The sequence below is a fragment of the Archocentrus centrarchus genome, chromosome 20, assembly GCF_007364275.1.
Source record: "Archocentrus centrarchus isolate MPI-CPG fArcCen1 chromosome 20, fArcCen1, whole genome shotgun sequence".
Taxonomy (NCBI): Eukaryota; Metazoa; Chordata; class Actinopteri; order Cichliformes; family Cichlidae; genus Archocentrus; species Archocentrus centrarchus.
The window spans coordinates 25912723-25926522 of record NC_044365.1 but is presented as its reverse complement, the minus strand read 5'-3'; the positions used below and the strand labels follow the sequence as shown (position 1 = coordinate 25926522).

Sequence of the window (13800 nt, the reverse complement as noted above, 5' to 3'; positions counted from 1 at the left end):
CGTTTTACTCACTTTGTTACTAGAAGAATGTTGCAAAAACATAATTTGGTCCCATTTTGTTAGATGAATCTATGAAAAATGCCAAGAATAATGCAGTTTGACAGAGGAAAAAATAGTATTTGGACACCAACAAGGTGATTTCCTGTGATTAGCTGACTGGACAAGTGGTCAACAAAAGAAGTGACAGGCCTAAAAATGCTATCTACAGCAGATGACCAGCATCTGAAATTCATGTCCCTAACAAATAAAGATCTAACACAGGACCTGAGACATGCATCTGTCTCTTGAGTTGATTACACTTACTGTTCACTGAAGCCTCATCAGCAATGGTAAATGGGGCACCACGGTGGCTCAGTGGTTGAGCAGGCGACCACATATGCCACGTGGCGGTGCAGGTGGTGCTGGTTCGAGTCCCGTCCTGTCACCATTCACTGTCTTCCCCCAACTTTCTCCTCCTGTCTCTCTACACTGCGAGACTGTCAAATAAAGGCCAAAAGTTCTTATATAGCACTTTTCTACTCTGAGCACTCAAAACACAACACATTTGCATTGACACAAGCACTTCCATCTGTAGCTAAGTGCTTACTGTCTACCATTCACACTCCAACAGTTGCAATGGCGAGCAACTTGGGGGGTTTAGTATCTTGCCCAAGGATACATCGACATGTAGCCAGGAATCGAACCACCAACCTTCCGATTAGTAGGGGACCTGCTCTACCTCCTGAGCCACAGCCACCCCAAGTGGTCTCAGTGGAAGGGTGGCTGTCAAGAAGCCTTTCTTAAGGAAGGGAAATAGGGAGAAAAGGCTGAGATATGCCAAACTACAGAAGAACTGGACTGCAAGTCAGTGGTAACAGGTCTGATGGAGTGATCAATTTTCAGTTCAAACCATCAATATGCACAGAGGTCAGGAGAGTGGTACAACAGTATCTACAGCCATCTGTAAAATATGGTGGAGGCTCTGTCATGGTTTGGGGATCTTGTCAAAACTGATGGAATTATGAATGCAGAAAAGTACCATCAGATTTTCATCCACTATCCAGTAACATCTGGAAAGCATCTGATTGGCAACAGGTTAATTTTTCAGCATGAAAATGGTCCCAAACTCACTGCCAAGGCAGTAAAAGCATACCTGGATAGGAAAACACACAATGGAACACTATCCAGTCATGTATTGGCCTCCCGAGAGCCTGGACATCAACATTACTGAAGCAGTGTGGGATCATATTAGAGAACAAAACAAAAGGCAGCCAACATCCGAAGACGAGCTCTGAATGTCCTTCAAGAAGCCTGGAGAACTATTCCTGAATACTTTTTAAAGAAATGACAAGAAATCTTCCTCAGAGAGTTCAGGCTGTGCGGATGAATAACGGTGGTCATAGCAAATATTGATGTTAAGTGCTGTGTCATGGAGGAAGAGAATAATAAAAAGCACAGACAATTCTCCAGTTGGCAGCAAATACAAATGTCTCCTTATAAACTTTATTAATCAATCTTGTATTTACAAATACATACATAATCTATCAATTCTGATATGAAACATTGGTATTTACAAAATAGCTCTTGGAAAAACAATTCTGTACAGTACAACCTGATAAGTTAGTAAATTACATTAGTAGGTAACTGTGCAGAAGGTTTCTCAATGTCCCAGAATACTTAACTCAAGCTCTAAACCTAAAACTGATTTTTACTACCAAACTGTTGGTTTAACCAACATTTCCACAAAGAACTTTATAGTGCCCCTATTATGCTTTTGAGTTTTTTCTCTACTGTTCAGGCTGTTCTATAGTTTTACGTTTGACGTTTGCAAAGTCCACATCAAAGGGAGTTTAAAAAGTGCTTTCACTTCCACCAACATGCAAAGGTTTGCTTGGGCTGCCTGCTAATTTGCTGTTAGTGCAATGACACTAAACTAAAATGGCATGAATGACATATACCTCCATACAGATTATGAGAAGGTATGATAAGAACTGCTCAACTGTGGTGTCTGCAGCTGTCAACTAGGCATAACCCCAGCCTTATTCTCTCTCACAGAACTCATTACTGTTTTTTATGACACTTATCTATGTCACTGGAATCACTTTGCTCACCCTCGAAGAACAAGCATCTACCTCAACTAAAGACAGATAACTCTAAAATGTCTCTTATCAACAAAATACTCCAAATGTTGGCTGTAAGAACAAACAGATCTTCAAGAACTAATAAGCCAGTGGATTACTTACTTTAATGTTCCCACAAGAGGAAAATCTGTATGTTTAGTGTTACTACTGTGTGCTACCACCTGTTTGCCCCTCTCCTCTTCTATGTGCTGGCATATTCTCCATGTGTAGACTATTTTAAATCACCCCCAAAAAAAGCTGCTCTAATTGTGCTTTTGCTGGCTTGCTCAATCCTGGGAGGAGACAAATCCCTGTGGGGGTTGCATCAGGAAGGGAATCCAAAGTAAAAATCTGCCAAATCAAAACATGCAGTGGTGCTGTGGCGACCGCTTATGAATAAGGGAGCGGCTTAAAGCTGCTTCTTATCAAACAATGACCAAACGAGCATGATATGGTACCACAGCCACAGCCCATTAAGCCAAATATAAACCAGCCATCACTTTCATTCCCCTGCTCTGCACTAACAGCAAGATTATATGACAAAAAAATCACCAAGCTAAAGATTTTGATCATATTCAAATGTAAGATGATGCCAAAACCAAAATGCATGTTTATATAACGTGGCCACAGCTTTTTGTTTGCTGATGACAGCTTTTGAAGAGCTACGCCAGTTACACGTGGAACTGGTGGAGCTAACTATCCAGACCAGAACGGGCTTGTGTGAGTGCAGCCTCAAAAAGACAAAAAAATAAATATAAAACTGTGTGTACAAAGAGGTGCTGCAGCAATGCGCAGTATAAGAAGAATATTAAATATTAAAGCATGCACACCTTTTCTAGTAGACTTTCAAAATAAAATTAGGAGCCTGTAAATAAGCATAATAGGGGCACTTTAAAGATACACATTTCCATGTTCCCATAAAATTATAAGATTGTTGAATATTACAAATGATAACAATGACATATGCCAAGGGGAACATATCTTAGACTGAAATTGTTTTGAACACGTAAACAACAAAAATCACTATTTCGTCAGCTGCTTCATCACCACTTTCTCAACTCGCTGAACATTAAAAGCAACAACACATTTTAAACAGAACATTTAAAATTTTTGCTCTAAAACACCAGTTCACTATCACATTCAAACTGCAGCAGGAGGTTCCTCACACAGCTGAGCTGCCGTCGTGGCCCAGAATGTGGCTGATGTTGTGGGCAGGACGAGTCGGCTGCTTGCCAGAGTCGGCAGATGCGGTGTTAGGGAGAGACAGCAAGGGAGACATTGGCATGGCCGACCCATCAGTGGGCATGCCGGTGGCAATTTCAGGAAAAAGAGAGGTCAAGCTGAAGTTGGAAATGTGAGGGGTGATTCCAGACGAGTTGGCGATAGGCATTGGGGGCATTTCTGGAAGTAGTGGGAAACTGGCCTGACCGAAACCCACAGGGCGTGGCGGGGAGAGAATTGAGCCGAAGCGGTTGTTGAGTGGAGGAGCGCTGCCTTTGTCGGCACTCGGGCTCGTAAACATTTGGTTGGGAAAGTATTGGAGGGTGACATCACTGGGAAGGCTGGGGTGAGCAGCCGGGGAATAGGAAGGATAGAAGGAGGGTAAAGTGTTCTGAGGCTCCACAGGGAGAAGGGACGGCGTACGGGAGGCATTGGGCTGGCTCACTGGTGGGATGAATGTGGAGTTTGCATTGATGGGAGGTGGCGGATTCATCCCTCCCTCGGGAATAAAAGGGAAACCAAAGTTCTGTGTTAGGTGCTGGTCAGGAACCAGGTTGTTGTCACTAGGAACCTGAGCAGTGTCTGACATAAAGCGGACAATGGTGCTGCGTCTTGCCTCGCCTCCAGACTGCGGTCGGCTCAGCAGCACCCCTCCTCCAGAGGGCAGAGGCAGATGGCCTTCAGGCTCAAACGGGTTACTCGGTCTGAGAGTACCAGATCGAGACCGGTCACCAGGTCTCAGTTTGGTGGGCTGAGGATCTCTGGCAATATGGCGAGAGTGCTGGCTAACAGCAGGGGGTTGACGAGAGGGGGCAGAGGAGCGGCCTGGCTCAGCGCTGCTGTGTGGGGGTGGAGGGTGGGGGAGTCCTGCTCGCACACCTGGGCCCGCGTGCATATTACTACCGACCTGAGAAATGTGGCCCTTGTTTCCCTCGGTAAGTCGCATAGGTGGAGCCTTCTGGGTTTGGGGAACACTGGGACTGGAGGCCTTGGCCTGTATGTCTCCTGAAGAGCTTCCAGGCACACAGCTGTACTCCATGCTGACTGGGGGACAGCACTGCACTGCTCGCTGGTGGTTGCTCTGTTCAGGAAGGTGGGGGGAAAGGAGGCTTTGCATGAAACTCTGGTGACAGCCTTCCTGTTCCCGAGGCAGTGCTGGTCCAACCTGGACCCCCTGTGAGCCAGGATGAGCTCCACTATATCCACCTCGATTTCTGCCATCTGCTGGGGGACCCATCCTGAAACCTGCCTGTTGCTGCCCCTGAGGGCCCCTCTGGGAGGGAGGCACTGGTTTAGATGCCATGTCACTCCCACGAGACACTTGAGCCTCAAAACCACTGAGCTGATGTGCTCCTCCTGCACCCCCCATAGCCTTGAAGGGTGGACACTCTGAGACACGCTGAACATCAGTGGACCCTGGATGGTCAGACGGCAGGCGGCTCTGTGGGTTGTGTGCAATGTTGGCCTTCCCTCTTGACGTGTCCAGGTAACCACGGAGGTCTGGCTGCTCTTGAGCAGCACTGCGACCAGGCTGAAGGTGGAGACCAATGCGCTGTTGCTGGTCACCACTAGTGGAGCTTTTACCAATGAGTGCCTCTGCAGAGTAGCTGGACACACGGTGGCGCTCCTGGCGAGATGGCGTGCATGCCAGGTCAGACGACCGGGACACCGGATTGGCGGGAGGAGAAATGAGCTGCTGCTCAAGACTCCTAGAGCTCATCATCCTCTGCATAGCGTTATGGTCCTGACCGGGCTGAGGGAGAAAATAAAGCAGAAATATTATCAGTAACACTCTCAAAGTTAATCTTAACTACCTTAAATTGTTAACAGCAAAAAAATCAGACATGGTGTAAAACCACTGTTCTCAGAACATGGCCCAGAGTCTAATGTTGGGCCTGTGTACTACTGTACATTTTCATCACCTACAATACATGTTATATACTATAGTATATCGAGACAGAAAATGAACAAGGGAGAAATTTATTCAATTTTAACCTCTGTTCTTCCCATCATAGCAGACTAAACCTTCCTAACATTAACAAATACAGCTGCTGTCAGTGATTTATCAAAAAATTAATGAATTTCATAAACCACCATGCTCTGAACTGAAACATTACAAACTGACTTTGTAATGTAACCTTTTTCTTGCATGGCCCTCAATCATATGCTAGGTTCCAAAACTGGCACTCTGTCATCAAAACTTTGAGAACCCCTGATGTAAAATGTCATCTAACCACAAAGCATGTGTTAACATTTTTATCCTGACAGCTCTCAGATGTTCATGAATAGATGGTAGAAATTAAAAAACACAAAACAAAACACAATGACCGAATTACATTTCAATTACAAACAACCTTAAATTTACAGTCCTTTGTCTACACTGTGGCTGAGGGGGCAGGGCTGCTATTTCACTGCGAAATACCACACAAACTAAAAAGCTTCAGGACAGTGAGGATTTTATTGTCTTCGTTTAAGGTGTTTTTCTGCCACTGCAGCAGACTGCTGCTGCCATATCTTTGTAGAAAGGACACTTAACAGCTACAGTTTCATGTAGGTTTAGATACTGTCACAAACACACAGTCACACTAGTTTAAACCGATTTAAATCTGTTGCACAGAAAAGAGGTCACAGAAGATAATACTTGGTAAATGGTACATGGTAATTATAAACTTGATTCCACATACACTTTATAAATGTCAAAAATGCAATTTAAATTTAATTAAAGGAGTCCATATGAAAAATGTAACCATATGATGTTTCACCTTATAGGTTTTCTGAACTGCTAAAACACTAAACTCCATTCTCTAAACCAAATTCTCAGTGGCCTAAATGTATTCTTTGAATCAAACACTCTTTTTTGCTAAACCTTAAACACATTCCCAGTCACTAAACACATTTCACACCTGTGTTGCAAAACTGTAAACACTGGCAGCAAAATGTGAACACAACTCCAACACAGCTGTGTTTAAACACACACAAACTCACAAATGAAGACACATGTTTCTAATAACGTGACCAGACCAACTGGGCAGGATAAAAGTCAGTTCAAAATGCGCAGGTGGCACGTGCACAAACGCATACAGGGAGGCAGAGGAGGAAGAGTTTGTGTGAGAGGTGGTGGACGAGGTGGAAGGAGATGAAGACCCAGAACAATCGTTACTGATGAAATACTGGCAACTATTGTACACTACGTCCTTGTTCATGTGATGACAATTAGGGAAGCAAGACAAAGAGTCCAAATCAATTTGAGCAGAGTCTCTGTGCCCAGCATTATTAGGACATTCAGAGAAGAGAAACAGGTAACTGTTTCTTGCTGTACAGCATACAGTATACTACACTGCAAGAACTGCAATGTTCATTACAATGCTATTTTTACTGTCTGTATACATTTATAAGTGTATTTTTCCTTTTCTAGAACGAAAGATGACCAAATGAGGGTGGAAGGACTGCTCTTTTCTCCCAACAGCAAGAAGCACACATTGTTGACATGGTCCTTCAAAAAAATGCCAACCAACTATGTGAAATTTTTTGATCCACACTCTGTACTGTCATATCACTAACCACAGTAATTTTTTGTTTCTAAATACACTAAGAATAGACATATCCTGACAAGTACATTCCCTGGATGCTGTGTCTTAAATTAATTCATGCAGTGTCTAATGAATGTTCTGTGGAGAATATATTTTTACTTGCTGTGTGTACGATCTGAACACACTGTTCGGCTGTGAACACAGGAAGGAGGTGATAGTCTGATTTTGAAAGAAAAGTCTGAGGTTTTGTGGACTGAATTTTTAGATTTTTGTTAAAGGGTGTGAGAAAGTGGGTGGAGGCTTCAAGAAATGTGTTTTAGCAATTCAGAAAAGCTGTAAATCAAACTGTCACATTATACATCATGTAACACCAACCTTGAGGTGGTCCTGCTGGGCCAAGTGATTACTGTGATGGGCTCTGGAACCAGCTGCCTGGGCTTCACAGCTCTTCTCCTGGTGCCTAAAGTGCTGCTGCTGGATCTGCTGCTGCAGATGCTGCTGGTGTCTGGAGTGAGAGCTCTGTTGCTGCTGCTGCAACTGCTGTTGGTGTTGTTGATGCGCCTGGGGAGGCTGTTGATGTGTCTGTTGTTGATGCTGCTGGGGATGAGATTGGTGCTGTGTTGGCTGTTGATGCTGCTGTGATTGTTGGTGTGACTGTTGTGGATGTTGCTGGGACTGCTGCTGTGTGTGCTGTTGATGCTGTGTCTGTTGTTGATGTGAAGGATGCTGCTGTGGCTGCTGCTGCACTCCAGACTTTTCCAGGTGATGCTGCTTCTGCTGCAGGCCAGCAGGTGAGCCAGTCTGACTGCCTCTGACAAGTCCCCGCTTCTTCTGAACATGCTGCTGCTCTTGTTGCTGCAGCGCCCTCTGGTGTAGTGAGTGGCGCTGTGCTGGGTCTGTCTGTGTCAAGTGATGCTGCAGATGATACAGATGGTGTCTCTGCTGCTCTTGCTGCTGCTGCTTCATGTAAAGGTTCCCTCCCAGATGTTGGCCAGGCTGTGTTACAGCATGCTGCTGGTGGCCCTGGGGCAGATGAAGTACACCTGGCTGGTTCTGCTCAGGAGGTCCTTGTGGAGGGCAGTGCCCATCTGCAGGCCGAACTACCGGGCTCATGAAAGTGTTTGCAGAGAAGAGAGGGGCTCCACTTTCTGGATTAATCCTTGTCATGACAGCTGAGGAAGATGATGGTAGCTGACCAACCATCATCTGGCTGTGGTCAGCAGCTTTCACATCCATGTGGTTGACAGGGTTACCTGGTGGAGGGCAAGGCTTAGGTCGTTTACCGGTGTTTAACATCACTTCCTCCTGGGCCTGTCGCTTAGAGATTATCTTCACTTGTCGCTCACCAACACCAACTCCTGCCTGAGCCCTCATTAATGCAGTCTTTAAGGGGGCATACTCATTTGGCTGGGCAGCACCTGAACAGGGTGAGTGTGCATTGTTTGAGGCTTGGGATATATGAGAAGTGGTCCCTGCAGGAGAGAGAGCTGAGGGCTGCTGGCCAGCCAGACTAGGTGAGCCAGGATAGGGTTGGTGACTAGAGCTGGGCCTAATCAGGTTGTTGACACTGAGGCTTGCCACTGTCCCACTTTGTGATGAGCTCTGAGACTGGGCCTGGGGAAGAGGCTGAGACTGGGAGTAAGAGACGTTTTGTGGATGTCTGCTTCCACTGGGTGCACTCACAGACCCTTCCCCAACTTGTCCTCTGACAGACACCTCAACAGCAGGTTTAACTGTTCCTGGGTCCATGGGCTTAGCCACTTTAGCCTGCTGCCCAGCTGAGCCCCGTTCTTTACTGGTTGACACTGATGGGGTTTTGGGGGGCTCCCATGTGGCTGTGGTGGGGTTAGCTGATGCAGTGTTTTCCCCAGAGCAGCCTCCACTCCTCCTTCCGGGGCTGTCCTGCTCCAGCATGGCTAAGGCCAGCATCTCTGCTTGCTCTGTCGTGAACGTATATGTTCCAAAGGACCCAGATGATGCACCGATATTGTGGCCTTGGGGAAGCATGGATGCCACAGAAAACCCTCTACCACCCCCAGCTCCAGTAGACATGGGAGAATCAGTCTGTCTGCTAGCGGTCATAGAGTGCTCCAGATCATCTAAATTAGTGTACACCTGTTGAGATAATGAAAAGTCCTTTCTAGAGGGAATATCAGAAGTCACCACTACTAAGCTCTCTTTAGCTACTGGTGTGGATTGCATCTCCTCCTGAGCCTCACTGTTCGTTCTAGGGCCCTGAGGCGGTGCCCCCTCAGCAGTATGGCAGGAGGACAGATTGGGTGTACTCAAAACAGTCTGCTGTGTTGGAGCACTGGGACTAGTGTCCCTTTTACTAATATCTGAACTTGTTGTAGGGGTTGTCACAGAGCTGTGCATAGCAGAAAACCCAGGTGCAGGTGATGACAGGGTTGTGGACACAGAGGATGAAGGAGTGGGTTGAGATTCCGATTTATTACAAGGCAGAGAATCTTGTGTGGCAGATCCCTGGGAATGACAAGGTGATGTTTGGTGGGTAGTCTTATTTAAAGATAATGGTGCAGTTGCTGTGATACTGCTGGTGCAGACTGGAGTCAAACATGCAGTAGAAGCAGAGGAAGAAGTGTACCGAGTTTCAGTGGCAACTGCTGAGGTCACCACAGGTCTGTGTTGTACAGAAGCAGCAGTGCTGGCAGTGGACTTAGTCTGTGTTATGCTAGTTTCTGTACTGGTGATTGGATGTTTAGCCTCAGGAACTGAGAGTTTGGTTACAGCTGAGTTGTTGCCAGAAAGTAAAGATACTTTACTCTTGTCAAAATCTGCACTAACTGATGGCTTGATCAATGTATTGACTGCTGTAACTGCAGTTGTGATATTGCTAGTGTTAGAATGACTGAATACTGAATCACTCTGAGATGCACTGACAGAGCTTTTATCCTGTGGATGGGATTGACTAAACACAGCTGACTCACTTGATGAACTGCATACAACCATTTTCTGTGTGTTCTGTGCTGTAGTGACACTACCTATAGCTTTATCTGTAACTGTGACAGCTGTGGAACATGTGGGATGAATATCTGTGGCTTTAACAGTTGAGGACTGTAAAGCTTGAGATCCTGTAACTTGAACTATTTGGCTCTCTCCTGTAGAAGCTACTGGCTTGGCAGAACGCGCAACAGCAGCTTGTGGGGGACTAATTTCCTTTTTCTTTGCAGATTTAGTCCTTTTAGCTGCTGCTCTCTTTGTATTCAAGGTTGTGCAAAGCCTTTTTCCTGAAGGCTTAGAGGCACTAACCACCAGCCCTGATGTGACTGGGACCTGCAGCTGTCGGGCAGGTAGTGCAAGTGTGGCTCCAGAGATGGATGCTGGAGCAGGAGGCTGCTGCTGCTGCAATACTGATAATGGAGCAGCTGGAGGCTGACCATTGTTCTGACTAGAAATGTTAAGAGGAAGGCCCTGAGAGATGCTCTGATTGAGACTGCTAAGGGCCCCTAAGCTGTTGAGGGCCACATTAGTAGTTGGTTCCTCACTGGTAGTGGGCTGGACCAGCTGCAATGTACTCTGACCACCCTGGGAGCCAGCCTTATCAGAGGTCTTCACAGGCTGCAGGGCAAACACCTGTCCATTCACAGTGATAGTCTGTGGGGTTGTAGGAACTGGTGGAGAAGATGATGTCTGGGTGGCCAGTGGAGGATGGTTCACTTGAGGCTGAATAGGGCGAGGAAGAATATGCACCAGCTGCTTTCCCCCTACACTCTGCAAGGACGGGGCAGACACTGAAGTGCTGGTTGTGGGTATCTGAGTGGACGCAGTGGGGATAGCAGCAGGAACCATACCAACTTGAGGATTCTGAGCAGACGTTGCTGCCTGATTGGGTGCCTGGATGATTACAAAATGCTGACATGGTGTCTGACTTGTTATTTCCTCCCTCACAACTGGCTGGGTAGGGCAGGCGCTGGCCTGCTGCAGGATTACAACACTTGGATTGTTTGTATTCTGTGGTACTGTAACACTTGAAGCTGTTGCTCCAGCTGGGTTGACCTGCAGTACCTGCATGGTTTGAAGAAGTGGAAGCACGGTGGCCTGTGGCTGGGGCACCAAGGATGGCTGAGGGAGCCGTTGAGGCTGTGGGATTATGGCTGTTGGAGGATGGGGAACCAATGACGCTGGCTGAAGTAGAGCAGGCTGGGACTGAGACACAACAGCAGGGTGGGCCACCACAGATGGCTGCTGTACTATGGCTGATTGAGGAAGAACAGCGCACTGAGGTTGGTGTGCTAAGACAGGCTGAGGCTGTGCCTGGTTTAGGACTGCTGGCCGTATCTGGGGTGCTCTTTGAAAGGGCTGCGCTTGAATGTGTCCTGTAAGAGGGGCCTGCTGTACAGGCACCTGTGGTTGCATCTGTATTTGAATGGGATGAACAGATGATTTGCTGACCATTGGACATACAGTCACCTGCTGGACAGGCTGGGTGGTGTTGCTGACTTCTGGAGTGGAAAGACTTTGGCAGACTGGCTGCACTGTGTTCCCTGCCATCTGCAGTGTTGTCCAGGTAGTCTGTGTGCTGCCTGCTGCCCCAGCCCTGAGAAGGGCTTGGCTGTTTGGGATAGCAGTGTAACTTGCAGTCCTTATGGCAGTGTCCTGTGTTACCCAAGAGCAAGCCTCTGAGGCTTTTGTAAGGTTAGTGGATGCAGGCAGAGCAGGGCTTTCATTTGGGAGCTGTGAAGCTGAAGTAGCCGCTAAAGTGAGGGTCTGAGCTGGGATGGCAGGCTGAGCTTGCTGAGGCAGGGATGTGGATGCTGCAGGGATCTGTAGGGTGATGTAAGACACAGAAGGTGGCAGAGTGGGTACCACAGCTGGTGCCTCAACCACACACTGCTCTATCATTCTCAGGCTGGCATTAGATTGAGTAGGTGCTGCTGCTGACCCAGGGAGAAGTGCAGGGGTCGATGAAGAGTTGTTAACATGCAGCAGGGCTCCATTAACCCTTAATCTGGCACTGGTCTCAGATGATGGCTGAATAATCATTGTTTCAGATGACTGTTTTCCTGGGCTAGCCTCCTTTCCTGCCAGGGATATTCCATTGCCATTAGAACAGACAATGATCCCCTTTGGGAGTTGGTGAGTCGGGGGAACTTTTGCCACTTTAGCACACCTTTGTTTGCCCTTCCAGTGGATAGTGGGATCCTCTAGAGGGTTAATGTCATGGGCTTTGAGGAGCTCGATGTAGTGAGCACTCTCCCTCCTCAATTCCTCCAACTGACGCCGCAGCCGACGGATCTCCTCCGCTGCAATGAGGTATAGGAGCACATATAATCATACGTTCAGGACTGCAAGAGCACATAATTCATATTCACACTTAACTTGTAGGATAAACAAATTATAAAATAAAAAAAACTGATGCATATAATATTAAAATTTACCTTGGACTTTATCTCCTCCTTCCAGAAGCATTGTATCATTTTGTTTCTTCAGTTCAGTGATGTAGCGAAAGGCCTGGTCCAATATCATGTTCTTACTCTATAAATAATATAATAAATGTTTTCTATTAACACATGCTGTTCAAAACAAAGAGCATTTCACTAGATTTAGGCAAAGGGAAAACACAATATTGTCTCTTACCTGTTTAAGTGCCTGGGAACACGGCAAAAGATTACCAATGCGGTTAATCCCAGCATTAATCTTTTCTTTTCTGTGTCTCTCAACTAAAATAACAACAACAACAACAAAAAGACACAAAGTCTTCAGTATTCAGGTACTTTTGAAGTAAACCCCACACACCAAATCTATGTATATCTGTTTTTTTTTTTTTGGGGTTGTTTTTTTTTTTTTTACCTGCATTGTGAGATTCTTTGTTTTTCTTCTTTCTGCAAAAAAAAAAAAAAAAGAAAAGAAAAAAGAACAGTACCTATTTTAAAAGAGCTCTTGAGCTGATTATCTGATTGAAGAGGAGCAGAGAGTGTATTTCAAAGATGCTTACTTAGGTTTACGGCCAGGTGTCTGAGTTTCAGTCATCTCTGGCATCCTGTCCTCACAGCTGCCTGTATGATAAGGTACCAGTCAACACATCAACAGCTGGACCTTAAATCCATTACGTGCTCGTCCTGCTGCAAGGAAAACATAAAGCATCCGGACAGAGTACTATTAATTATAATAAGAGCACTGTCAACACACTGTTGTGTAACAGCAGAGAACAGCAGTACAGATACAATTAACTAGCAATGATTATGCTATATAGTTTTACACAGCAGCAGATGTGACTCAGTTAAATCTGTAAAGCTATACTCAGCCCCACTACTACTACTAGATGCTAACAAGCTAGTGTAATTACCCTAGCTTTACTCACTTAGATAAAAAGACTTACCTGCATATTACAAACATAATGACAAAGTGTTACACGAAGTGACTAAACCGCTGCTTCTTCTGGGCTGGCGTTATAGTATCGACAGCAAGCGATGTTTATATAATTTAAACCTGCAAAGAAACCTGAGCAATTACCCAGTCAGCTAGCTTTCTGATAGCTAGCTGGCTAACAGCTATGTTAGCTTATCGACACCGACATGATCATTAAGCCGAATAACGTCGGGTCCATTCTTGGCCGTGCTCATACAAAGGTTGCTTACAGAGAGTAGTTTTCACCAACCTCTAGCCTCGACATTTTGGAGACTGCTGTTCCTGTAAGAACTTTGAGACTGGAGGCTAACTATTAGCTAGCAAAGATTCAACTCATCTCCCAAAACAATCTTGATAACCTAACTTAGTGCTGAAAGGGGAGGGTTCGAAGGGGTGTCGACAGCCAATAGCGTTCTAGATTGGGAGGGTTTTCATCCAACCACAACACGTAACAGCATCCAGGGAACAGGCGCATGCATTTGTGTATTACATGTGTAGTACAAAATCAACCCACGACTAAAGTAGGCGTGTGTGTACGTACATATATATGTATATACAAAAATCAACCAGATTTCTGTGCT

At 45.9% G+C, this 13800-nt stretch overlaps 1 protein-coding gene across 3 annotated transcripts; it reads right to left on the bottom strand.

Annotated features, from left to right (window-relative positions):
- Nucleotides 1–1475: 1475 nt before the first annotated feature.
- On the bottom strand, nt 1476–13607 carry usf3 (upstream transcription factor family member 3). 3 transcript variants are annotated; one of them, XM_030756880.1, is made up of 7 exons: nt 13450–13607; nt 12807–12933; nt 12662–12693; nt 12449–12531; nt 12250–12346; nt 7226–12114; nt 1476–5073 (listed from the first exon to the last, which is right to left on the bottom strand). In XM_030756880.1, the coding sequence occupies exons 2-7, from the start codon at nt 12848–12850 to the stop codon at nt 3262–3264; spliced, it is 6957 nt and encodes a 2318-aa protein (XP_030612740.1). In that variant the 5' UTR covers nt 12851–12933; nt 13450–13607; the 3' UTR covers nt 1476–3261. The 3 variants fall into 3 exon arrangements, with proteins under 3 accessions (XP_030612740.1, XP_030612739.1, XP_030612738.1); XM_030756879.1 differs by having other exon boundaries at nt 12807–12930; nt 13470–13599; XM_030756878.1 differs by having other exon boundaries at nt 13470–13573.
- Between the last annotated feature and the right edge of the window lie 193 nt (nt 13608–13800).

What these genes read in the sequence shown, in the direction of transcription:
- usf3 (XM_030756880.1), bottom strand. Translation starts at nt 12,850, where the DNA reads ATGCCAGAGATGACTGAAACTCAGACACCTGGCCGTAAACCTAA. An exon ending in AGGAGGAGATAAAGTCCAAG is followed by an intron (nt 12,115 to 12,249) that starts GTAAATTTTAAT and finishes ACCTCATTGCAG; the next exon opens with CGGAGGAGATCCGTCGGCTG. An exon ending in CCCAGCAGGACCACCTCAAG is followed by an intron (nt 5,074 to 7,225) that starts GTTGGTGTTACA and finishes TTTCTCCCTCAG; the next exon opens with CCCGGTCAGGACCATAACGC.